The sequence below is a fragment of the Miniopterus natalensis genome, chromosome 18 (assembly GCF_054644295.1).
Source record: "Miniopterus natalensis isolate mMinNat1 chromosome 18, mMinNat1.hap1, whole genome shotgun sequence".
In the NCBI taxonomy this organism is placed as follows: Eukaryota; Metazoa; Chordata; class Mammalia; order Chiroptera; family Miniopteridae; genus Miniopterus; species Miniopterus natalensis.
Genome location: NC_142098.1, coordinates 12,506,139 through 12,530,138, shown reverse-complemented (window position 1 = coordinate 12,530,138; position 24,000 = coordinate 12,506,139). Strand labels below are relative to the sequence as shown.

The window sequence follows — 24,000 nt, the reverse complement described above, 5'->3', positions numbered from 1 at the left end:
CGAAGGACTTGTACAAGAGGGAGGTGGTCCTTTCCTTCTGCTCCTGCAGTGTTTCCCTCTGGTGGTTGATGGTGGCAGCCAGGAGTCCCCTGGGCTGCACAGTGCCAGGATCCTGGCAGGTGGCCTCAGCCTCTCAGGGTAGGTGTCACCAGTGTATCTGAGGCACCAAGACCAAGAGCTGAAGAGCATGCGCCCACCCCCTGACTCCCTGCTGGAGGCTGGCAGACCTTTGACAGAAGTAAATGACAGAGGGTTTTTTTTTACCTTATCAAAATGACATCGCAGAAAGATCAGAACGATTTTATAAGGAGGAAGAGAAGATCAGCACTTCCCCCACCCGGAGGTAACAACCCTTGCTGTTTGGTAACAGCCGTCCAGTCTTTGGGGTGAGGTTTTGTCCGTTACTTTCATCGGCATTGGGACAGATATTTCCCTCACGCTCTTACATATGGTGTGTACCTGCCCCTAACAACTCCATTTTAATTCACCCAGAGCCATTTCTGAATGACCATTTCTCCGTGGTTGACATAAAGTGGGGTGGCCGAGAGCCCAACAGAGACGGGGGGCGCGCGGAGATGGTCCCGGGAGAGGGCGCCGGGGAGACCGAACGGGGCCGCCGGTTTTGCACTCGTCGCCTTGCTCCTTTCGTGCCCAGACCTCCAAGCCCGTCTCTCTGAGGGTAACCTCGTTATGCGCGGAGGAGGCAGCGAGCTCGCGGGGCTCCTGGGCGGGGGCGTGTCGGACCCAGGGCTGCGCGCGGGGGCGCGCGCGGGAGGCCACCGTTTGCAGCCAGGCCCGGCTGCCGGCCGCTGGTAGGCAGGGTGCCGAGATGGCCTCCCAGCCACCGAGGGTCTCCAGTTCCCCCAGACACCGGGCCAAGGGCAGGAAGAAGACACCGCCCCCGGAGAGGAGCGTGCGGCCGCCGGTGGACCCAGACTCGGACGACACAGCCCAGCGCAGCAGGCTGTCCTGGGCGACCCTGGCCAGGGCCGTGGGCTACTTCAAGATGTCGCTCTTGGACATACGGCGGGGCGGGCTGCTGTCCTCCCTCAACCCGCTGGCCATGGAGCAGAGACTGCCTGAGAAGCACCCGATGCCTGAAAAGAAGTTCTGGGGCGACCAGGAGCCCCTCTCCAAGGTTAGAACTGCTCTCCGGGGAGGGGTGGCGGTTTGTCCCCTGCCCGAGGAGCATCTAGTGGGCCAAGGCTCAGAAGTGGCCACAGGTGGCCCAGGGCTCCCCCCTCCCCCCGCAGTCGCTGGGGAAACAGGACTATCCTGGGAAGGGGGTGGGCAGTGAGGACAGTGTTTCAAAGCAGCTGCCCTGACCCAACCTAGACCCTGTGGTCTCCAGCTGAGCCTCTAAATATCCCCAAGGTGACACTCCCAAGTGCATACCCCAGGGTGGGTGAAGGGGCCCTCCCCACCTGTTAAACAGAACACCAGCAGCAACAGAAAACTTAGAGTAGCAATAATAAAATAAAAACACAAAAACCTAACAACACTGCTCTGTATTCTCGGTGATACCTGAGAGACGTTGCCTTGATAAAGCAAAAACAGGCAGCTGGAAAGAGGAAATAATCTGTGAGCAGAGAAAATTCCTGGGGATGAAAAAGAGGATTTCCAAACCCAAATCCTCCGTGAAGGCTCTAACGTCAGAGGGAGAACTGGGACAGGAAGTCAGAAAGCAAGCTCGGGGGGTTCTTTGAGAACTCAGAGAAAAAAATAGAAAGGAACAAAAACGAGAGAAAAGATAAAGGGCACACAGGAGCGACCCAGAAGAGCCAATATACATGAGAGGTGTAGGAGAGGGGGGAGGAAAGAAACACAGGAGGAAAACAATGAAGAAAACCTCCCTGGGCGGAAGAGAGACTGAAGTGCTCTCATGGAAAGAGATGGTCAAGGTCAATGAAAGGTTGGAAAGAAATATAACCTCACCTGTCCATTGATTTATCTGTCTGTTCTTCCACAAATACCATGCTGTCTTGATTTTTGTTGCTTTATAGTAAGTCTTGAGGTCAGGTAGTGTCATTAGTTCACCTTTGTTCTCCTTCAATAGCTGTTCTTTGCCTCTCCAAATTTTAGAATCAGTTTGTCAATAAACACAAAATAACTCAATGGGGTTTTAATTGGGATGGCACTGAATCCATAGATTAGGTGGGGAGAACTGACATCTTTACAATATTGAGTTTTTCTGTCCATGAACATGGAATATCTCTGTTTATTTAGCTCTTTGATTTTATTCATCAGAGTTTTGTAGTTTTCCTTGTATAGATCGTCTACATATTTTGTGAGATACGCACCTAACTATTTAATTTTTTGGTGCTAGTGCAAATGATACTGTGTTTTAAAGTTAAAATTCCACTTGTTCATTGCTAGTATACAGGAAAGTGATTAACCTTCTGTATATTAACCTTGTATCCTGCAGTCTTGCTATAATCACTATTAGTTCCAGAAGTGTTTCATTGATTCTTTTGGATTTCGTATATCGGTGATAATGTCATCTGCAAACTAAGACAGTTTTATTTCTTCTTCTTTCCCAATCTTATACTTGTAATTTCCTTATCTTACTGCATGAGCTAGAACTTCTGATACAAGGTTGGAAAGGAGTAGTAAGAGAGAACACCTTTGCCTTGTACTGGTCTTAGTGGGAAAGCTTTGGAGTTTCTCACCATTAAGTATTATGTTAGTTGAAGGTTTATTGTAGGTATTTATTTGTCAAGTTAAGAAGCTCCCCTCTAGTTTGCTGAGCATTTTTTATAATGAATGGGTGTTGGATTTTTGTCAAATGCTTTTTCTGTACCTATTGATATGATCGCATGAGTTTCTTTTTTAGCCTATTGATGTGATGGATTACATTAATTTATTTTTGAATATTGAACTGGTCTTTCATACCTGAGATAACCTTCACTTGATCATGATGTATAATTTTTTCTATGCATTGTTGGATTCTGTTTGCTAATATTTGGTGAGGATTTTTGCATTTGTGTTCATGAGAGATACTGGTAATGTCATTGTCTGGTTTTGGTATTTTGGTAATGCTAGGTAGCCTCGCAGAATGACTTATGAAGTATTCCCTCTGCTTCTATCCTCTGAAAGAGATTGTAGAAAACTGGTATAATTTATTCCTTAAACATTTGGTAGAATTTACCAGTGAACCCACCTGGGCCTGGTGCTTTCTGTTTTAAAAGGTTATTAATTAGTGGTTCAGTTTCTTTAATAGATAAAAGCCTTTTCAAATTATCTATTTCTTTTCATGTGGGTTTTGGCAAATTGTGTCTTTCAGGGAATTAGTCCATTTCATTTCAAATTTGAATCTAGCCAGTTGTATTTCAAGCTATCAAATTTGTGGGAATGGAGTTGTTTATGATATTCTTTGATTATCTTTTAATGTCCATAGCATCTGTGGTGATATCTGTTTTATTTCTGGCGTGTGCCCTGACGGGGAATTAAACTGTGATCTCCTGGATCATATCCATGCTCAACTGCTGAGCCATGCCAGTCGGGCTGTTTTAGTTCTGATATTAGTAATTTGTGGCCTCTCTGTTTTTTTTCTGTTATCCTGGCTAGACGCTTATCAATTTTATTGACCTTTTGAAAGACCAGCTTTTGGCCCAGACCGCATGGCTTAGCGGTTGAGCATCGACCTATTATCCAGAAGACTGTGGTTTGATTCCTGGTCAGGGCACATGCCCAGGATGAGGGCTTGATCCCTGCTGGGGGGCATGCAGGAGGCAGCCGATCAATGACCCTCTCTTATCATTGATGTTTCAGTCTCTCTCTCTCCCTCTCCTTCCTCTTTGTGAAATCAATGAAGTTATATTAAAAAAAAAAAGACCAGCTTTTGGGTTCATTGATTTTCTCTATTGATTTTCTGTTTTCAGTTCCATTGATTTATGCTCTATTCCTTATTTCTTTTCTTCTTCTTACTTTGAATTTAATTTATTTTTATTTTTCTATTTTTCTAGGGTGGAAGTTTAGGTAATTAATTTTAGATCTTCTTTTTTAATATATGAACTCAATGATATAAATTTCCCTTTAACCACTCTTTTCACTGCATTTCACAAATTCTGATAAGTTGTATTTTTATTTTTGTTTAGTTGAAAATATTTTAAAATTTTTTCCTGAGATTTCTTTTTTTGAACTGTGTTATTTCTAAATGTGTTGTTGAGTCTCCATGTATTTTGACATTCCAACCATCTTTCTGTCATTGATTTCTAGTTTAATTCCATTGTGTTCTGAGAACAGACAGTGTATGATTTATGTTCTTTTAAATTTGTTAAGGTGTGTTTTGTGGCCTAGAATATGGTCTATTTTGGTAAATGCTCCATATGAGTTTGAAAAGAATGTGTATTCTGCTGTTGTTGGATGAAGTAGTCTGTAGATGTCCATTATATTCATTTATTTGTTTTTTAAAAATATATCTTTATTGATTTCAGAGAGAGGAAAGGAGAGGGGGAGAGAGAGATAGAAACATCAGTGATGAGAGAGTCATTGATCGGCTGCCTCCTGCACGCCCCCGACTGGGGATCGAGCCCGAAGCCCGGGCATGTGCCCTGACTGGGAATCGAACCACAATCTCCTGGATCCTAGGTCAATGTTCAACAGCTGAGCTACACTGGCTGGACTTTTTTTTTTTAATCCTCTCCTGAGGACACTTTTTTATTGATTTGAGAGAGAGATGAGGGAGGAGGAGAGAGGAAGAGAGAGGGAGAGGAGAAACATGGATCAGTTGCCTCCCATACATGCCCCAACCGGGGATCAAAACCGCAACCTTTTTGGTGTTTCAGACAGTGCTCCAACCAACTGAACCACTTAGCTGGGGCCTCCATCCATTTAGTTTTAATCTATATGTGTCTTTATACCTGAAGTGGGTTTCTTGTAGACAAGATATTGTTAGATCTTGTTCTTTGGTTGATTTTAATGATCCCTGCCTTTTAATTTGTGGATTTCAATAGTCAACATGATTATTGATATAGCTGGGTTAATATACACTATATTTGTTACTATTTTCTATTTGTTGATTTTTGTTCTTATTTTTACTTCCATTCTTCTTCTGTTTTTTTATGGTTCTAATAGAGCATTCTATGTGATTCCATTTTCTCTCCTTTTTGAGCATATCAGATATGGTGTTTTTTTTGTTGTTCCTTTTTGTTTTTACTTTTTTTTAGTGATTGCCCATGAGTTTGCAATATATATTTATAGTTAATCCAAATCCACTTTCAAATAACCACTTGCTGGGTGATGTGGGCCCAGCTGCCTGGCCCAGGTTGTGGGCTCAGTTCCCAGTATGGGGCATGCAGGAGGCAGCCGATCATTGCCTCTCATCAGCCAGGACCACCTTTGTTCTTTTTCCAGATTGTTTTGGCTATCCTGCTTCTTTCGAATTTCCATATAAATTTTAGGATCAGCTTGTCAATTTCAGCTGGGATTTTGATGAGATAGTGTTGAATCTGTAAATCATTTTTAAGGACATTTTCATCTTAACAATAGTAAGTCTGCTAATCCATGAACAAAGGATGTTTGCTCATTTATTTAGGTCTTTTAAAATCTCTTTCAACAATGTTTTGCAATTTTCAGAGTATAAGTTTTACACTTTTTTGTTAAATTTATTCCTATTTTGGTGCTTTTATAAATGGATTTTTTTCTTAACTTTTTCTAGATTGTTTATTGCAAATGTATAGAAATACAACTGATATTTTAAATACTGAGCTTGTATTCTGCAACCTGCTGAACTTATTCAGTCCATCTTTTTTTTCAGATTCCATTTCAAATTCTGAGTGGACACCAACACCTTGTGAGTTCTTGTCACTTTTGTGTGGACGACACAAAGCTCCTCAGTGGCTCCTTTGACTGCACCGTGAAGCTGTGGGTAGGTGGCCCCATGTTAGTTGGAACCAAAACATCCTGTAGGTTTATGTCAACTCTTGTGGAGAGTTCCCCAGTACTGAGTTTCCAGGCTCTCAAGGGTCACAAGGATTTGGAGAGGCCTTTTTGAGCCAAGTCTAAGAAGGAGAAGCAAAGTGAAGGGCTCACATGAGTGTCAAGCCACTGGCGAGAGATGAGTTAATGTAGCTGCTGTTAGGCTGTTGGTTTGGAAACAGTGGGAGCAGGGGATAGAGACCACTGGACTGGGAGTGCCTCACCTTTTTTGTTCCTAGAGCCTACCAGGGGTATCTGAGCCGTGCCATTTCTTTGGGTCTCCTTCTCATTTGGGAAATTGAGTTCTATCCACAGAGATGGTATAGCCAAGCCTTGCTGGCCACAGAGGACAGAAAAGTGACCAGGCCTGGGACCTGTTTGTGAGAAGAGGTTGGGAGAGGCAGACCTGAGATTAGTGCAGGAAGCAAGGGAACGAGGAATGGGTGTGATGGTCAGACAAGGTTGCAGAGAGGTGGTCACCAAGAGCTCTTCCAAAACCTCCTGGACATAGCCAGCAGACCCTGGCAGGCCTGTTTAGCGGCATTGCTGGTCAGACAGGAGCAGGGCTGGGGGATGGCAATGTTCCTTAGGGGCCAGGCCACTGATGACTGTGTGGCTGGAGCTGGGCTCATGGTGGAAGACAGTCAGCTCTGAGTTTTGTAATCTCCTCTGGCTTCAGGGGCAGGAGAGGGACAGGGTGGAACAAGTCAAGCCTGGTTCCTGGGTTCTGGTTCAGGTAACCAGGTGGAAGATAGTTTGGAGGAGCATCTTTTGTGTCATTGGTGGGTACCAAGGCCACGCAGACTGAACAGGAGGGTTTGGGAACCATCCAAGTGATTCAGGCCCCACATTTGGGACCCACTAGCTCTGTGACCCTTTTGAGATGGATGAGAGTCATAGGACCATGTGATTCTCATGCTTTACTGTTCCCAACAAGCTGATTGAACTCAATCCACAACTTCAGTCAGTGCCTCTATGACCTCTCGCTCCCTGTCCATCTCTCCTGTTGATTTGAGGATGCCGTGGATGGATCTATTATCCGGGATTTTGAGCATCGGCCCGAAGCTCCTGTTTTAGAGTGCAGTGTCACGGCTGACAGCAGAAGGTGACCTTTCTTTCCTTTACACTGGTCAGGAACAGCGAGAGTGAAGAGGCACACCAGGGACAGTTGAGTAAAAACAATATGAGAATTTAACTTTCATGGAAATTTATCTTATATAGTGGACAAAGATTGCCACAGAAACATGCAATATAACAAGACAAAGGTACATTTTTTAAATTTTACTAAATGTACAATAAAACATTTTAGAGTGAAATGAGCTGCCTATGAAAGTATTTTTTCTGTTAAAAATTAGACATGTGAGCAGAAGTGACTGATCCTTGTGAGCTGTAGATATTGCCTTAGAAGAAGATGGTCAGTTATGGAACAGAAGAGATGATACCTTTAACGCCCTAAACATGAGAGAACAGATTTAGACGGCTGAGGGAGTAAGGAAGAGAGTGGTGCTGGCCTGCTTTTGTGTTAGGTTCTCTCTGTGCTCAGTGAGAACCCACTGCTCTCCAGGGCAGGACGGGGGGGTGAGTGGGTGGTGGTCATGGAGCATCTTTAGAGAGATTCTGGTATTATTTGCAATCTTGGTCTTAAATTATCAAAATTTTCCTTGAGGAAACCATATGCATAACTGTCTCTGCCATAAAGACCCTTTCTCGTCATGTTATTCCAGAATTACTGCATCAGCCTATGATAAAACTCTGAGGACTTGGGACCTTGAAACAGGCAAGCTGCTGGTAAGCATGCCCCGCCCCAGTGGAGATGCCTCAGCCCGGGGTCTGCACTGGGCCTTAGAGGGCCCTGGGCTTGGTGTGGGGTGGCAAGAGAAATCAGACTTCCAGGAAAAGAGAATTTTCTCAGGGACCCAAGATGATGAAGTGGGGGCATTGGGAGAAGGGCTTCTTCTTGAAGGATGGATACATGGAAAGAAGTGGGATGGGGTGGGGGTTAAGGTAAGGGGTCATGGCATTTCAGACTGAGGGAGAGAGGCTCTCCCCTGTGAGGTGTCTGGATTTGATGAGGCAGGAAGTAGCGCTGAGGCCAGGAAAAGGCCCCCTGGCCTAAGCATAAGGGTTCTGGCCCTTCGCAATCTGTTCATCTTGGAGGGGCCACCACCCATCCATCCAAACCACCCTGAGGTCCCCTCTCTCTCCTGCTCAGTGCCCAGCAGCCCTGGCCCTTCTCAGGCATCTCTTCAGGGTCTCCCGTCCCTTCCCTGATGTCCTTCCCTAGCAGATCACCTCCCCTCTCCCTTCCTCCTCTTTTGTCTCCTTAAAAAAACAGTCTTTCTCTTAGTGCAAAGATCAATTTACATTCATTGTAAAGTTTTTTTAAGAAAGAAAAGCCAAGATTAGAAAAAACAAAATCAAACACTTTAAAACCCCCAGAGATTATAGTTAACATCTTGCTGTCTCATTTCCTACATTTACATATTAACCCAGACAAGTATTTTCTGTTAGCAACATAGTATCATTTCAGTACACATCTACATCGTATTATGATTATTATTTTTAAAAAAATATGTCTTTTTTGATTTCAGAGAGAGGAAGGGAGAGGGAGAGAGAGAGATAGAAACATCAATGATGAGAGAGTCATTGATCGGCTGCCTCCTGCACGCCCCCCACCGGGGATCGAGCCTATAATCCCGTCATTGACTAGGAATCGAACCTCGATCTCCTGGATCATAGGTTGATGCTTGACTGCTGAGCCACGCTGGCTGGGCTCAACATCATGTTTTTTAATGGGTGTGTGGGATCCATCGGACAAATAGATCATGCTGGTTTCACCATTCCCTGTTTCAGGACATTAAGGCTGCTTTCACTTTTATTATAAACAATGCCACAATGAGGAAAGTTTGCATATAAGTTTTATACATATGCAGCAATATATTTTTGGATATGTAGCTGGATTTTATTACTAATTTGGTATAGAAACATGGGGCTTTTAAAACTGTCCTCCAGAAATCTGTTCTAACTTATACCTTAGGCACTGGAGGAGAGCCCACTATCTCTCACCCTCACATGCCAGGTAACATAATTAAAAAAAAAAATTAACCAATTTTGTAGGTGAAAAATGAGATTGGTGTTGATCTTTAAACATTTTCCCAAATGTTTATTTCTTCTCTCGTAAATTTCCTGTTCTTGTCTCCAGCCAGTTTTTCTATCTTGGATGCTTTCTTTCACTTCTTTACCAAAATGCATAGGGGTAAAGTTGGCCATTACTCGAACCTTGCTGCCAGTTCTGCTGGGTACTGTCCCTACCCTTGTTCATCATAATTAATCTGGACACAGATTAATTAATTACATTTATTGATTAAATGAATTGATTAAAACCAAGCGAACTTAAAAATTCAGTTTCTTATTTGCACTAGCCTACTACAAGCACTCAATGGCCACATGTGGCCAGTGGCTAGGATATTGGACAGCACGTAGATGGAACATTTCCATCATCACAGAAAGCTCTACTGAACAGCTGGGCTAGAGAGAGAACAACCTTTTGATCGTTGCCCTATTTCAGTGGAAGATCGGGCATGAAAACCTCATAACCGCCTGTAACTTTTCTCCTGATGGTAAATATGTGGTCGCAGGCTTAGATGTGGATCACGGAATCTGTTTAACTGATGCCCTAAACGCCAAGATTCTGATACACATCAAAGGTGAGTTTGAAAAAAAAGGTGAGTTTGCATGGGCTCCCTGTTCTGTTCTGTCAGCCATGGCAACAGCTGCTTGTCACTTGACTGACTTTTGATTGCTCTATTTGGTGAAACTGTAATGATATGAGTCATATAATTAAAGGTGGGACACTGATTGATAAAAACACTGGCTGTTAATACCAAGACTGGTCATCAGTTAACATTTTTCGTTCAGTCTTGTGCTCGTAATTTAATGAAACAATGTTCTGCTCCAACCTCATGTGGACATTTAAAGCCCAACTTTTTATTGAGTGGAGGCTCAGCCTTCTTAATATTTTTATCTGTATTTTCTAAATATTAAAATAATAATCATTTATGTCACTTTCCTGGTTGTGATATATCATTCTGCAAGATGCTACCACTGGGGAAAACTGGGCATACAGGCTCTCTTTGTGTTATCCTTGTAATTACATGTCAGTTGACAGTTATAGCAAAATAAAGGTTAAAAAATACATAATCTTTGTAAAAAAATTTGGTGTGTAAAGTCAAAAGTTGAAGACTCCTGTACCGGTCCTGTCTCCTCCCCAGAGATACCTATTATAAAAAATATGTTGCTGGGTGGCCTTCCTGAACCCTGTGTGTGTGTGCATATTTGTGTGTGTTTGTACACACAGTGCTACTTCCCATATGTGCTTTATGTCTATTTTTATCAATATGGAACCATGATATGTGCAATGCCCCATGGCTTGTATGTTTCCCTTAATGTATCACATCCTACTCTACCTCTCCTCACTCTCCAGGTTTTAGCTGCTCACCACACTTCTCCATGTGCTGTCCCACCTCCAGACCTTTGCTCATGCTGTTCCTTCTGCCTGGAGCACTCTTCCTGCCCTCCTGCCCTTGATAACTTTTGGGCCCTTCCTCTACTTCTCAGGGCTGCCCCAGGCTGGGCCAGGAGCTGTGAGGTACCTTGCCAGGAGCTGTGAGGTACCTCACCCTCCTTTCAGGGCCCCTGGCATACTGTGGGGCATTGCCCACTCAAGGGTGAATCCCCATCAGACTGGGAGCTCTGCTGGGACAGGGAGTGGATCGGCCGTGCTCCTTGTTCAAAGCCTGGCATATGTGGTAGGCACTAAGGGATGTGTGAGTGACTAGTCCCTTGTGAAAACTGGAATTGTGCTTCTGGAATATTGTCATTGTCTGGGGGAGTAGTATGAGCCTCTGGGCCTTGAGAAGCATGTGGCTTGGAACATGAAACGTGCATAACAAGACCCTTTCCCTGTGCCTCAGATCACCACAAAAGATCGGTCACAGCTTGCCGCTTTGACCCTGATAGCCAGAAGGTGGCTTCCGTATCATTGGACAGGAGCATCAAGATCTGGGATGTTACATCCCAGGCCACGCTGTTTACCATCACCAAGTGAGGAGGGGCCCCAGGAAGCCGGGCAGCATCTTGTATCAGGGAAGTGGGCAGGATTCCCATCCATGCCCTCCTGGATTTGGCCTGCACACTTTCGGCTTGTTAGCCAGCATCCATGTTGGGCATCTCCAGCTTGGTCGTGGGTACTATGAGGAGGTTGGAGAGGGGAAAAGGGAAGGAGGAGGGAAGGCTGGGGAAACCATCACTTGTGGCCTTTGGGCTGGGACAGGCCTCAGGTACATTTGTTTCAATGTGAGCCAACATAATCTCAACTGATCTTGAAGTTTCCAAGGAGTAAACAAATTCTTTGTCATATATATATATATATATGCTTCAACTGTCAAACATAAATTAGAAAACTCAAGAGAAGGAAACTACTGTATTTAACCATATTTTGCTTACTATGTTCTGTCTTTTTTTCTGATGTTCCAAGTTTCTTTCTTTTACTGCTTGCTTTCTGTTTGGAAAAACTTCCTTTAGCCATTCTTTTAGGGTAGGTCTGAGGCCAAACATTCTCGTAGTTTCCTTTCATTTGAAAATGTCTTGCCCGGCCAGGTGTGGCTCAGCGGTTGAGTGTTGACCTAGGATCCAGGTGATCGGGGTTTGATTCCTGGTCAGAGCACATGCCCAGGTTGCGGGCTCCATCCCCAGTCGGGGGCATGCAGGAGGCAGCTGATCAATCACTCTCTCATCATTGATGTTTTTTTCTCTCTCTCTCCCTCTCCTTTCCTCTCTCTGAAATCAATAAAGATATATTTTAAAAAAAAATAAAAATAATGAAAATGTTTTGATTTCCTCTTCATCCTGAAGGACATTTTTGCTGGATATAGAAATCTGGGTTGACAAGTTTTTTTCTTTCTTTCAGCATTTAAAAACTGTCATGTCACTTTCTCTGGCCTCCGTGGTTTCTGATAAGAAATCCACTGTCATTCAAATTGTTTTTCCCTTCTAGGTGAGGCGTAATTTCTCTCTCACTGCTTTCAAGATTTTTTCTTTATCTTCACTTTTCAAAAGTTTAATTATGATGTGTCTGGGTGTAGATTTCTTTGAATTTATCCTATTTGGAATGACATAGCTTTTGGGATCTATAGGTTTATGTCTTTTGCCAAATTTGGTAAAATTTCAGATGTAATTTCTTTGATTACTTTTTCATCCCCACCCTCTTTCTCCTTCCGAAACTCTGATGAAACAAATGCTTAGATATTTTGTTATAGTCCCCAGGTTCCTGAGGTTCTGGTTTTTTCCCCCCAATCTATTTTTTGGATAGGTTAATTTATATTGTCTGCCTTTATAGTCGCAAATGATTTCCTCTGTCCTCCCCACTGAGTTTTTTATTTTGGTTGCTGTATTTTTTAGTTCTGAAATTTCCATTTGATCATTCTTTATATTTTCTTTTTGGCTGAGGAGTTCTATCTTTTTGTTTGTTCCAAACATGATTGTAATTGTCCATCAATGCATTTAAAAAAATTATATTTTATTTTTATCTTCACCAGAGGATATGTTTTTTAAATTGATTTTTAGAGAGAGAGGAAGGGAGAGCAAGAGAGAGAAACATCAGTCAGTTGCCTCTCACATGTGCCCTGACCAGGGATCAAACACGCAACCTAGGTATGTGTCCTGACCAGGAATCGAACCCACAACCTTTCGGTGCACAGGATGACACTCTAACCAACTGAAGTACCTAGCTAGGGCCCATCAAAGCATTTTTTCTTTTAAATTTGTTGTTGTCTAATCCCGAGGATATATTTTCCATTGATTTTTAGAGAAGTTGGAAGGGAGAGAGCGGGGGAGAGAGAGAAACATCTGTGTGAGAGAGACATATCAATCGGTTGCCTCCCACACGTGCCCCGACCAGGGCTGGGAACGAACCTGCAACCCAGGTATGTGCACTTGACCAGTAATCGAACCCAAGACCTTTTGGTGTGAGGGCCCATACTCTACCACTGAACCACACTGGCCAAGGCCTATCAATACATTTTTATGATGGCTTTTTAAATATATATATATATTTATTGATTTCAGAGAGAGGAAGGGAGAGGGAGAGAGAGAGTTGAAACATCAACGATGAGAGAGTCGTCATCGATCAGCTGTGAGCCCGCAACCCAGGCATGTGCCCCGATTCCGATCCGGAATCAAACTGCAATCTCCTGGATCCTAAGTCGATGCTCAACTGCTGAGCCACGCCTGGCCGGGCTATGATGGCTTCTTAAAAATCCTTATCGGATAATTCTAATATCTTTGTTATCTCGGTGTTGGCATCTATTGATTGTCTTTCTCATTTATCTTGAGATTTTCCTGGCTCTTAGTATGATAAGTGATTTTTAGTTGTATCCTGGACATTTGGAGTATTACATTATGAGACTGTCTTACTTAAATCTTCTGCCTTAGCAGGCCATCTGATTACAGCCTGACAAGGGTGGCAATCTAGGCTCCCGTCTTGGCCTTTGCTGACAGCGGTGGGGATGGGGCTGCAGTTTTCCCCAAGATATTTGGCTGGAGTTAGGTGGGTATTGTCTAAAGGTGTTCCGTTTTGTTAGGCTCTTCCTTTGGCTAGGGAGAGTGAGTTTACTTGGAGGCCTTTTCTTTTGTTCCCCATTTCTTTTTTTGTTGTTGTTACAAGCTTTTCCAGTACTCAGTCCAGGACATATGTAGCAAAAAGAAAACCCTAGGCACTCACAGCATGCCCTCCTTGGGTCCCAAGAGCCCTAGCTGGTCTGCCTTTTCTCTACCATTCACAGTCTTCTGTTTGCTCTGTAAATGCCCAGGGTTGTTAGCCATCCTAAGCAAGAGGAATGGAGAGAAGTGCATTGACTCCATCTTAATCCAGACATGCATGTGCAACACAAGCACTTTTCCCAAAGATTGGCACTAAGAAAAATGGTCTTTTATGAGAAGTGGAATTTATTCGAAATGAGAATCCATCCTGAAAAATAGAGATAGCCCTGGCCTGAACCACAATGACAGTGTCTAGATTCTGGGGAGGGATTTTTATTCCATCTCCAGGTTTAAACCCCATTGACAGTGTGGATGCAGAGATGGTTCTTAGCCCAATAGGCATAGGGATTTGGAAAGTTTTACCCTGGACACCATTGGAAAGTTGACACTAGTCCCCCTTTGATCTTGCTCGGTTTGTGCATTTCAAAGAACAGAAACAGAGTCCAAAACTCTGACCTGAGCTCTAGAAAACAGTTTTGCTCAACCTTTTCCTCAGGTAAAATGATTGATTTTATGATTCAGGCTACTCAGAGATGCTCATTTATGTTTATAGATTTGCTTGAAAGTTCTGTTTATAACAGGAGATGAGAATCATGGGAAAAATACTTTGAGGATCACAAACAAAAAAAGCAGCAAATGCTGACAGATTATTTTCCTCCAAACAAGAACACATTTAAAAATTGAGAATGGATAACCAAAAACTATGTTAATTAAATATGCAACATTAAAATATGCTTTAATGACACTGAAGACAGATAAAGAGAGAGGGAGAGAGAAAGAGAGAGAGAGAGAGCAGTTGGGGTGAAGAAGAGTAAGTGGGAGGGGGTGGAGGGGGAGAGCAGGGGAGAAGTAGCCAAACGTCCACATCTTGGAGTGAAAGGAGGTGAACAGTGAACAGGAGAGGCACACTTTGTGTGACCCAGCACCAGGCCTGAAGGGCTGTTAGTCCATTAACTACCACTGACAGCTTTTCTAACTGCTCTTTTCCTCAAACCTCAGGCAGCTCCGAATAGTGCAGTGGTTCTCAATCGGGGGCAGTTTTATACCCCAGTGGACATTTAGCAATGTCTGCAGACATTTTTGGTTGTCACAACTAGGTGTGAGGGCTACTGGCATCTAATGGGTAGAGCCCAGGGATGCTGCCCAACATATTGCAATGTACAAAACAGTTCCCTATCACAATGAATTATTTGGTACAAAATGTCTGTATTGCCATGATTGAGAAACCCTGGAACAGTGTGACATAGAGCAATTATCATCTGGACCATGGTAGTCAGTGATTGAAGGAGCGATGCCCATTAGGTCACAGGGCATCAGCTCCAATTCCCTCTCCCTTCACCCTTCCCCCCTTAGGTGTGTCTTCAGATTTTCCAGGAGTCTAGTGCTAACATCTGCACCCTTCCCTCTGTGTTTTCAGCGCACATTCCAATGCAATCTCAAACTGCTGTTTTACCTCCAGTGGCCATTTCCTATGTACAAGCTCTTGGGATAAAACCTTAAAAATATGGAACATTCATACAGGGGAGTTTCGGAACCGTGGAGCCTGTGTGACTCTGATGCAGGGCCATGAAGGGTCTGTGAGCTCCTGCCACTTTGCCAGAGACAGTGAGTAATAAACACGTAGAAGAATTCTGCACCCACAGGAGTGGTGGGGCAGAGTTCCTCATGCTTCATTCACACGGGACTTTCCTTAGCACAGAGAGATGATTTTCAGTGTTGCTGGGTGGATTTATTTTCCACAAGAACAAAAAAGTCAAGAGGGAGATTCATAGGCACAAGTTTGTAAGTGACAGAAACTCAGCTCAGTGTGGTTTAGGCAACAAAGGAAATTCATTAACTCCTGTAATGGGAAAGTCCAGGTCTCACTTCAGGTGTGGCTGAGTCCAGACACTCAGACAGTGCTGTCAGGGAGCCAACTCTTCTACTCTGCTCCTCAGATCAGCTTCTTTCTTGTATTGGTATTTCTCCTCAAGTAGGCAAAGTGGCCTCTGGTGGTTCAGGCCAACAGCGGTTCTGGCTGCTAGTGATTCTGGAGAAAGCAGCTCCCTCTGATGATGCCAGCACAAGTCCCATGGAAGACTCCCATTGGCTCAGCTTGGGTCGCATGCCCATCTCTGAACCAATCACTATAGCAGGAGATGAAAGGTACTGATTGGCCAGGTCTGAGTGACTTGCCCACCCCCAGAGTTAGAGCTTAGGGTAAGAACACTCTGAACCAGAGGGATTGATAATAGGTGAGGGAAATTGGGAAGCTATTTCCAGATGAAGGGGCATGGATGTGAGCAGGGGCAATGACAGGAACCTGATACACAGGAGCCAAAGGTTATACTCCTGCCTCCTCATGGACTGTGTGTGGGGGACCCCAGCCAGTACACACGTGATCAGGGTTTGACTTGAGAAATGTGTTTTTCCGAATAACTTTTCCTCTTCAGAAGCAGCCTCTGTGTAAGTCAGACCCCACTATGAGGCGCCCCACCAGTTTGTTTCCTTGGCTTTACTGGTTTCAGAGTTGCATACAGTCATCAGTATTTGCAGATTCTCTATTTATAAACTTGCCTACAGGCTAACATTTATTTGTAACCCTAAAGTCAATACTCATGGCACTTTTGTGGTCACTCGTGGATATGTGAAGCGCAGTGCAAATTTTGTTAGCCTGTGTGCGCATTCCCAGGTGAAGTTGAAATAGGTGACTTGCTGCCTTCTTGTTTCATCTCTCTCATCATAACGTGTACTTTTTGTGGTCCATTTAGTGCCATGCTTTGCAATTTGAGCTTTTAGTTGGTGCTCTTGCTGTTTAAACCGGCCTCCTAGCAATGCTGTCCAGTGCTCCTAAGTGCAAAAAGGCTGTGATGTGCTTTATGGGGGAAACACACGTGTTAGAGAAGCTTCATTCAGGCATGAGTTTCAGAACTGATGGCCCTGAATTCAATGTTAATGAACAAACAATATATATCAGATAAGGTGTCTCTAAACAGAAACAGACATAAAACAAGGTTATGTTTTTTGATGAGTTTAGGAAATGTGACCAGAGGCTCACAGGAACCTAACCCTGTATTTTCCTTAGGAGCAATGGCTCAGTATTTGCTAGTTCAGTGTTTGTGATGACTTGACAGAAAATAACTACCTTTAATAATGAGAATCAGCTGTAACTGTGGGTGGTTGAAACACCAGGAAGGGGGGGTGAGGGTGTCTTTAGAGTGAGTCATGAAGCACCTCACTAACGAGGCCTCAGCCCGCTTTGACCCCACCACAGGAGGAAGCAGTTGCTTGGAGAAGATGACCCCTCGAGACTCTCATTTTGTGTTGCAGCATCTTTTCTCGTGTCTGGAGGGTTTGACAAGAGTGTGACTATTTGGGATGTAGGAGAAGGCTACCGGAAGCTCTCCTTGAAGGTACCAGTACCAGCATCAGAATAGAGCATCTGAGCTTCACTCCTTAGTCATTCCATGCTGGGTGCTGGATGCTGGGGAGACAGAAGACCTAGATGTCCCCTATGGAGCTGATACCTCTGTGGGGAAGGACAAACAAATCAACAGTGATGAATGAAATGGAGAAACCACAATGGGTGATGTGACAGAAACGGACTGCAGGGACTAATCCATAGTGGGTGGGAAGGGAGGGCCTCATGGAGAAGGGGGCCTTTGAGCTGAGGAACGATGGCAGGGAAGGACTGGATGAGTGAGGAGCTTGGGGGAAGGCATTCCAGGCAGATGGAACAGCAAATGCAGAAACTCAGAGATAGGAAAGTGTTTAAGAACAACAGAAATTACTGTGTAGAAGGCTAAATGCCACAATGAGGCATGCACAGAAAGCTGTAGGCTCCCAAACGAAGGGTGTCAATTGGGTGCTTTTGGCTGCGAGTTAGAGAAGACTCCACTCAAAGTAGCTCCATAATAAGGGAATAGATTACCCAACACAGCCAGCACCCAGAGGTCAGCAGTCCCTGGATGGGCTCCTTCAGTGCCTCTGTTCCACCCTAAGATATCTGCATACTCCCTGATCCTAAGATGTCATGGCCACCTTTGGCTGGGAATGCTTGCACCCATGAGTCTTGGTCTCTCTGCTCCATGTGACCAAATGTAGATGATGTCCCCTTGGATCACCACAACATTCAGGCTCCCACAGGCCGGTCTATTTGAGCTTTCTGAGTTGGGAGGGGCAAAGGAGTTTACATCACAGCAAATAAATGGCTTAAAATGGAATGTTCAAGCACCCTGTGCTTAAAGTTAAGTCCCTTTGCCCCCTATTAGTTCTGCTCACTTTTCTCCTCTCTCCTCTCTATTCTTCCACCTTCAGATTCCTTTCCTTTTGTCATGCACAGCAGCTTAACCTTCTCTCCGGTTCCCTGTCCTACCCAACCGTGTTGCCTCACTGTTCCCCTCTTTCTATAAGGGAAAGGCCAAAGAATGACAAGGATGCTGGCAGATCCCTGATGTCATCAAATGTCTGACCCAGCAATGGTATCTGTCTCCTCTGAGCTCCTTTGTATCTGAGGAAAACAGTCCCCCACTTGAAGCCAAAAGCCCCCTCACCAGTCAGAGCTCTGAGTAGTATTCCCTAGAACAAAGCAAGCAAGCACAAACCTGCGAGAGGTGCTCTGGTACCAGCTAGGGATACAATAATTCTTTCCCCATCCTGCTGTCTTTAAAAACACGCACAAGGCCATGACATACACGTATCACAAGCCTTGACACTGTTTTCCACCTGAAATGTCCTTGGTGAAACCAGGGAAGCACAGTTGGTTACTCTTAAACGTAAGCAACATTGGGTTTACTTGTTTTGTTTTTGTTTTTGTTGTTCTTACAAAAGCTTTTCCTCTAGGTCCTTGTTAAAACTCTATTTTTCTTCAGGGCCATAATGACTGGGTTATGGATGTTGCCATTAGCAGCAACAAGAAATGGATCCTGTCTGCTTCAAAGGTAAAAGTGGCCAACCTTTGAGTGACTTAAAATCTCTGTTGCATCTGTGAGGATTGGTGATAACAGAAACTCTGTTGTCAAGTAAAATTTTGGGGGCAGGTTCAGTCTGAGGGCCACACCTGGCCAGGCCATCCCATCCCATCCAGGGAGCGGCCTGTACGAGGATAGCAGGTCCCTCTGTCTGCTCTTGTGGGGAGTTGCCTCTGTCTCTGCACCACTGGCATTGGAGTTTCATTGGAGCAAGGGCCTGGCCAGACTGGTGAGAGATAGAGCCAACAAGGGGCCCCATACCTCGCTACATCCTGGGATTCCCATTCCAGTGGCACATAGCGGCTAGCCCAGGATGTCCAGAGGGCTGTCCTCTAGGTGTGAGGACCAGAGAAGTGGGGAATCACCTTGCCCCTTACCTCTATTAGAGACATTCCATTCTCTAGACTGAGAGTTTCTCGATCTATGAGACTGGACAAAACTGCCTACATGACCAACTTACTTGAGAGCCAACCTAGGATACTGCCACACCTTACAGAACATCCATAGTAAATAGCACATAAAAATTCTATGCCTATGTATTATTTTTTTAAAAGATTTTTAAAAAATTGATTTTTAGAGCCCAACCGGATGTGGCTCAGCGGTTGAGCATCGACCTAGGATCCAGGAGGTTGAAGTTCGATTCCCGGGCAGGGGACATGCCTGGATTGCGGGCTCGATCACCAGTCGGAGGCGTAAAGGAGGCAGCCAATCAATGACTCTCTCATCATTGATGTTTCTATCTCTCTCCCCCTCTCCTTCTCTCTCTCTGAAATCAATGAAGATATATTTTTTAAAAAAATTGATTTTTAGAGAGAGAGGAAGAGGGAGAGAGAAACATCAATGATTAGAGAGTCATTGATCGGCTGCCTCCTGCACACCCCCCACTGGGGATCGAGCCTGCAACCCAGGCATGTGCCCTGACCAGGAATCGAACTTCGACCTCCTGGATCCTAGGTCGATGCTCAACCTCTGAGTCATGCCGGTTGGGCACTCTTAGCTTTTTGAGTGTAGTAATCCTAATAGTTATGAAGTGGTATTTTGTAGTTTTGATTTGCATTTCCCTGACAACTAATGACGTTGAACATCTTTTCATGTGCTTATTGGCACATATATTTTCACTTTCTGGATGCATGTTCTTTGAGGCGCAATAGTTTTAAATTTTGATGAAGTCCAGTTTATCTGTTTTGTATTTTGTTGCTTGTGTTTTAGTGTTAGATCTAAGAAACCAGTGCCTAATCCAGTGTTATAAAGATTTACCCCTATGTTTACTTCTGTTTCCAAAATGGAACCCTGGTAAAAAATAATTGATCATAAATGTGAGGGTTTATTTCTGGGCTCTCAATTCTAGTCTATGGGCCTATGTTTCTATCTGTGTTTCTGTGGATCTTGTGCCTGAACTACCCTGTCTTGATAATTGTAGCTTTGCAGTACATTTCGAAATGAGGAGGTATGAGCCCTGCAAAGTTCTTGTTCAAGGTTGTTTGGCTATTTTTGGTCCCTTGAATTTCCATATGGATTTTAGAATCAGTTAGTGACCAGAGGAGTCAGCTGGGATTTTCACAGGGATTGTGTTGAATCTGCAGATCATTTTTTTGTGGGGGGAGGTATTGCCATCTAACCAATATTAAGTTTTCTGGTTCATTGAACATGGGATATCTTTCCATTTATTTATGTCTTCTTTAGTTTCAACAATATTTTTTAGATTTTGGTCTGTGAGTTTTGCACTTCTTTTGTTAAATTTATTCCTAAGCAATGTTATTCCCTTTGATGCTAAATCAAATTGTTTAATTGCATTTTCAGATTGTTCACTGCAAGTATATAAAAATGCAGTTGATTTTTGTGTGTTGATTTTATGTCCTGCAATCTGACCAAGCTTGTTTATTAGTTCTAATAGTTTTTTAGTGGATTCCTTAGGATTTTCTATATACAAGGTCAGGTAATCTTCAAATAGAGATAATTTTACTTCCTTTCCAATTGGATGCCTCATATTTCTTTTTCCCCCCACATTGATATTTTGGTGGAAGATGAAAACTTCTGAATAATTTTGAACTTGCCTGTCCCATCCCAGACTCAGTCACCATATGTGCTCTTCATATTTCCTCCTCCACCAAACCTAATCCCCAGTTATTTTCTGCATATTGTTCTGGTAACCTATCCCCATTCTAGGGGTTGTTTGTTTTTTTAAGACAGTTTTCTTTCTTTTTAAAAAAATGAATTTGAGAGAGAGAAATATTGATTGGTTGCCTCCTGTACACGCTTCAACCAGGGATCCTGCAACCTAGGTATGTGCCCTGACCAGGAATCAAACCTGCAACCTTTTGGTGTGCTGGACGATGCTCCAACCAACTGAACCACCTGGCCAGGGCCCCCAGTCTAGTTTTAAGTGTCTATCTGTCATTAAACACAGCGTACAGCTTCCTTTTCTTGTGACATCTGGGTCATGCTGGCATTGGTCCTGCAAATGTTCTCATTTTTATTACCCTAACTCTTACAAAACAGATCATGATGTTCACAATGTTAAAAATTCTACCAGCACTATCTTGAAACAAAGCTCAACCGTTAATCCATAGGTAGAATCAAGGCAAACTGTTAAAACTCAGGATTACAATGCTGTGGAGTTGAATACTTAAGTTGCATCACGGGGGATGAGTCACAATAATGGATGATCTATTGTTGTGAACTGCAAATTGTGGAAAACAGTGATGGACCTATAGCCGGTGGATCGTCTACGCATATCCATTTGGCATTTTAAAAATTTTGCTTTCAGACCCTATTTTGAACTTCCATACCCATTGGTGAAAAATGGGACTTTTTGCACCCTGAAAGGGGTTTTCTGGGACATGGGCCTTGCAGAGCAAAAGCTGGAAAGGTGCTGGAGAAACTGAGACAGTTGGGCCCTAACTCTGCTCCTCAGCAGGTCAAAGTTCAAACAGAACCTGCTGCGATGCACCTCCCTGGGCCTGTCCAGCCTAAAGAACCCATTTTGTGACTGCTGGTTTGCTGTTTTTAACTTTTTTTAGGATAGGACCATGAGACTATGGAATATTGAAGAAATTGACCAAATTCCTTTGGTAATCAAGTACAAAAAGGCCCTGGGCTTAACGGTGAAACAGGTTGGTATTGGGTAAAATTAAGCCCAATGAAGGCTTTCATTTGTTACCACTACAAATTAATTTATTCTTTGAACAAACATTTATTCAGCAACTGGGGATGAAACCATGAGCAAAAAGATTGAAATCCTTGCCCTGAAGGGGCTTAAATTGTAAAAGGGGAGAAAAGCAAAGAAATAAGCAAAATATTTGGTTAGTCACATGGTGATAAGTTATTTGGAGAAAACTAACATAGGGAAGGGGAATGAGAGTGCTGGAGGTTGCTCTCTTTCAAAGGGTAGATAGGATAGGTCTCATTGAGAAGGTGACATTTGTTCAAACACTTGAGGGAGTGAGATGTGATGTTTAGGGGAAGAACTTTCCAGCAGAGGGAACAGCCAGTGCGGAGACCCTGAGGCAGGAGTGAACCTGGTCTGTATTTGTGTAGAGTGAATGAGGGGGACTGGGAAATGAGGCCTGAGGGAGTGCTGGGCACACACCTGGACACTGTGTGAGCCTCCTACACTCTGGCAGCAGACCCTCTGGCCAGGCCCTCAGTGCCCCATTTCCCATGGAAGGGGCTTAGGTGCCTGTGTTTCTCTAGTGAGAGAACTTGGTGGTAGAGTGGGCACGTCTTTTGCTTCACCAGGTTCAGCCAGGGCTGGCCACGGAGGTTCTCCCTGGGCAGTAGAGGACTTGCTAGGACTCTGGAGCAGATACCTGGCTGCCACCTTAAGAGACTGAGGAGCCTATGCTGGGCCCTCTTTAGTCTTCCTTCCCTTGGAATCCCACAGTCACCTAGACTTACCTCCTTTCAGAAGGTCTGGCTGGGAGCCACTGCTTCTGGGAACGACTAATTTGGGAACAGCACTATGGGGTAGGGAAGTGAGGGGTGGGACCCACATGGACCTCGGCTTTGTGGCCAGCTGGTTCTCATGGTCATTGTGGCCAAGTTCACTCTCAGGCCCTGGAAGCTGACTAGCTACAGAGCAGTGCTTGCCCATGTCCTCCACTTGCCAGCAGGAGCTGCCTCCTCTGAGCTGTCATTCTGGGGTTGGGCCGTGAGAAATTATACTGTAGAATAAAGAAAGTTTAATTTTAAAAAAAGGCTGGGTTTTCTCAGAGGCCAGATTTCCCAGAGGGCCTGCCCCATATAGGGTTTGCCCATCTCTCCTGCAGGCATTAGTGCACTGAAATAGGCAAGGGTGGCAAAGCAAGGGGCTTGGGGTGCCAGGGCAGGGGCATGCCACCCTACAGGCTCGTCTTGGGGGGACTGTGTTGTGGTGGGAACTCCTGAGAGACCTCTGCCCGTGGCCCGAGAACCCCGCTGTGGTGGTGTTCACATTTGTGGGAAGCAGATGTAGTGAGTGAGCTCTGCTGCTGCAGCCACTGTTCTCTCTGTGCTTTGGCCAGAAACAGGCTTTGAGATGCAGGAGGATGCTCAGCACCTTCATCATCTAGTAAAAATTCCTGCTTCGTGCAGAAATTGTGCTTATTTGCTTCTCATGGTTCTGTAAAAGTGAGGCGTCCCCAGGATGTCAAGGAGTTAAGATATCCCCTCGGCCCCATAGTTCTGCTTTGCACAGAGCAGAGGATGGGGTTAGACCCCTCCACCCTGTCCTCTTCACTGCCAGGTGGCTTACCACTCCTGCCCCCAGGACCCTTTGGCAGGGGACATGAGCTGCACAGCTTTTTGGGGGAAGAGAGGGAGAAGCCTGTGCTCATTCTGTCTCAGTGGCCTGCAATTTCCACCCAGAGAGGAGAGGCAGCTCTTGCCTTGACCTAACCCAAGGGGTTTGGATAGGGTGGGAGAATTCTAATTGCATGCCCTGATCCCCTCTGACTAGCACCTCTTTTCTGCTCTCTTTAAATATTGTACGTCAGTGCGAAGAATGTGACAGGCCTTTCTCTGTCTACGAAAGTGACATCTTTTCTGAAGTCGTCACCAAATGCGTGTTCTGCCGGATGGAAGCAAAAGGCTTGCCAGCAGAGGCCTCATCATCAGAAAAGGACGACTCGCCAGCAAGGGGGTCCAGCCTGGGCAAAGATGGTGGCCACTGGGTCCTGTAGGTTTCAGGGCTCTGCAGGGATCTTTCTCTGGGGCCCTTCCCTGGCTGGGTGGGCCTGTCAGACGGGGCAAGGGCCACACCCTCGCTGGGCTCCCACCACCATGCTACCTCCTCAGCACCCTACTGAATGGGATTGGATGCTTTTAGTTTTCAGGC

The 24,000-nt window shown here is 44.5% G+C and overlaps 1 protein-coding gene across 1 annotated transcript; it reads left to right on the top strand.

Annotated features, from left to right (window-relative positions):
* The first annotated feature begins 829 nt into the window (after nt 1-829).
* WDR88 (WD repeat domain 88) lies at nt 830-24,000 on the top strand. The gene is made up of 11 exons (XM_016220878.2): nt 830-1,138; nt 5,759-5,869; nt 6,936-7,024; nt 7,644-7,707; nt 9,488-9,626; nt 10,893-11,022; nt 15,155-15,342; nt 17,047-17,129; nt 18,588-18,656; nt 21,707-21,799; nt 23,660-24,000. The coding sequence occupies exons 1-11, from the start codon at nt 830-832 to the stop codon at nt 23,843-23,845; spliced, it is 1,461 nt and encodes a 486-aa protein (XP_016076364.2). The 3' UTR covers nt 23,846-24,000.

Coding starts and splice junctions, on each gene's coding strand:
- WDR88 (XM_016220878.2), top strand. CDS start 830: ATGGCCTCCCAGCCACCGAGGGTCTCCAGTTCCCCCAGACACCGGGCC. Junction 7,708..9,487: donor TTGAAACAGGCAAGCTGCTG/GTAAGCATGCCC, acceptor GCCCTATTTCAG/TGGAAGATCGGGCATGAAAA. Junction 21,800..23,659: donor TGGGCTTAACGGTGAAACAG/GTTGGTATTGGG, acceptor ATTGTACGTCAG/TGCGAAGAATGTGACAGGCC.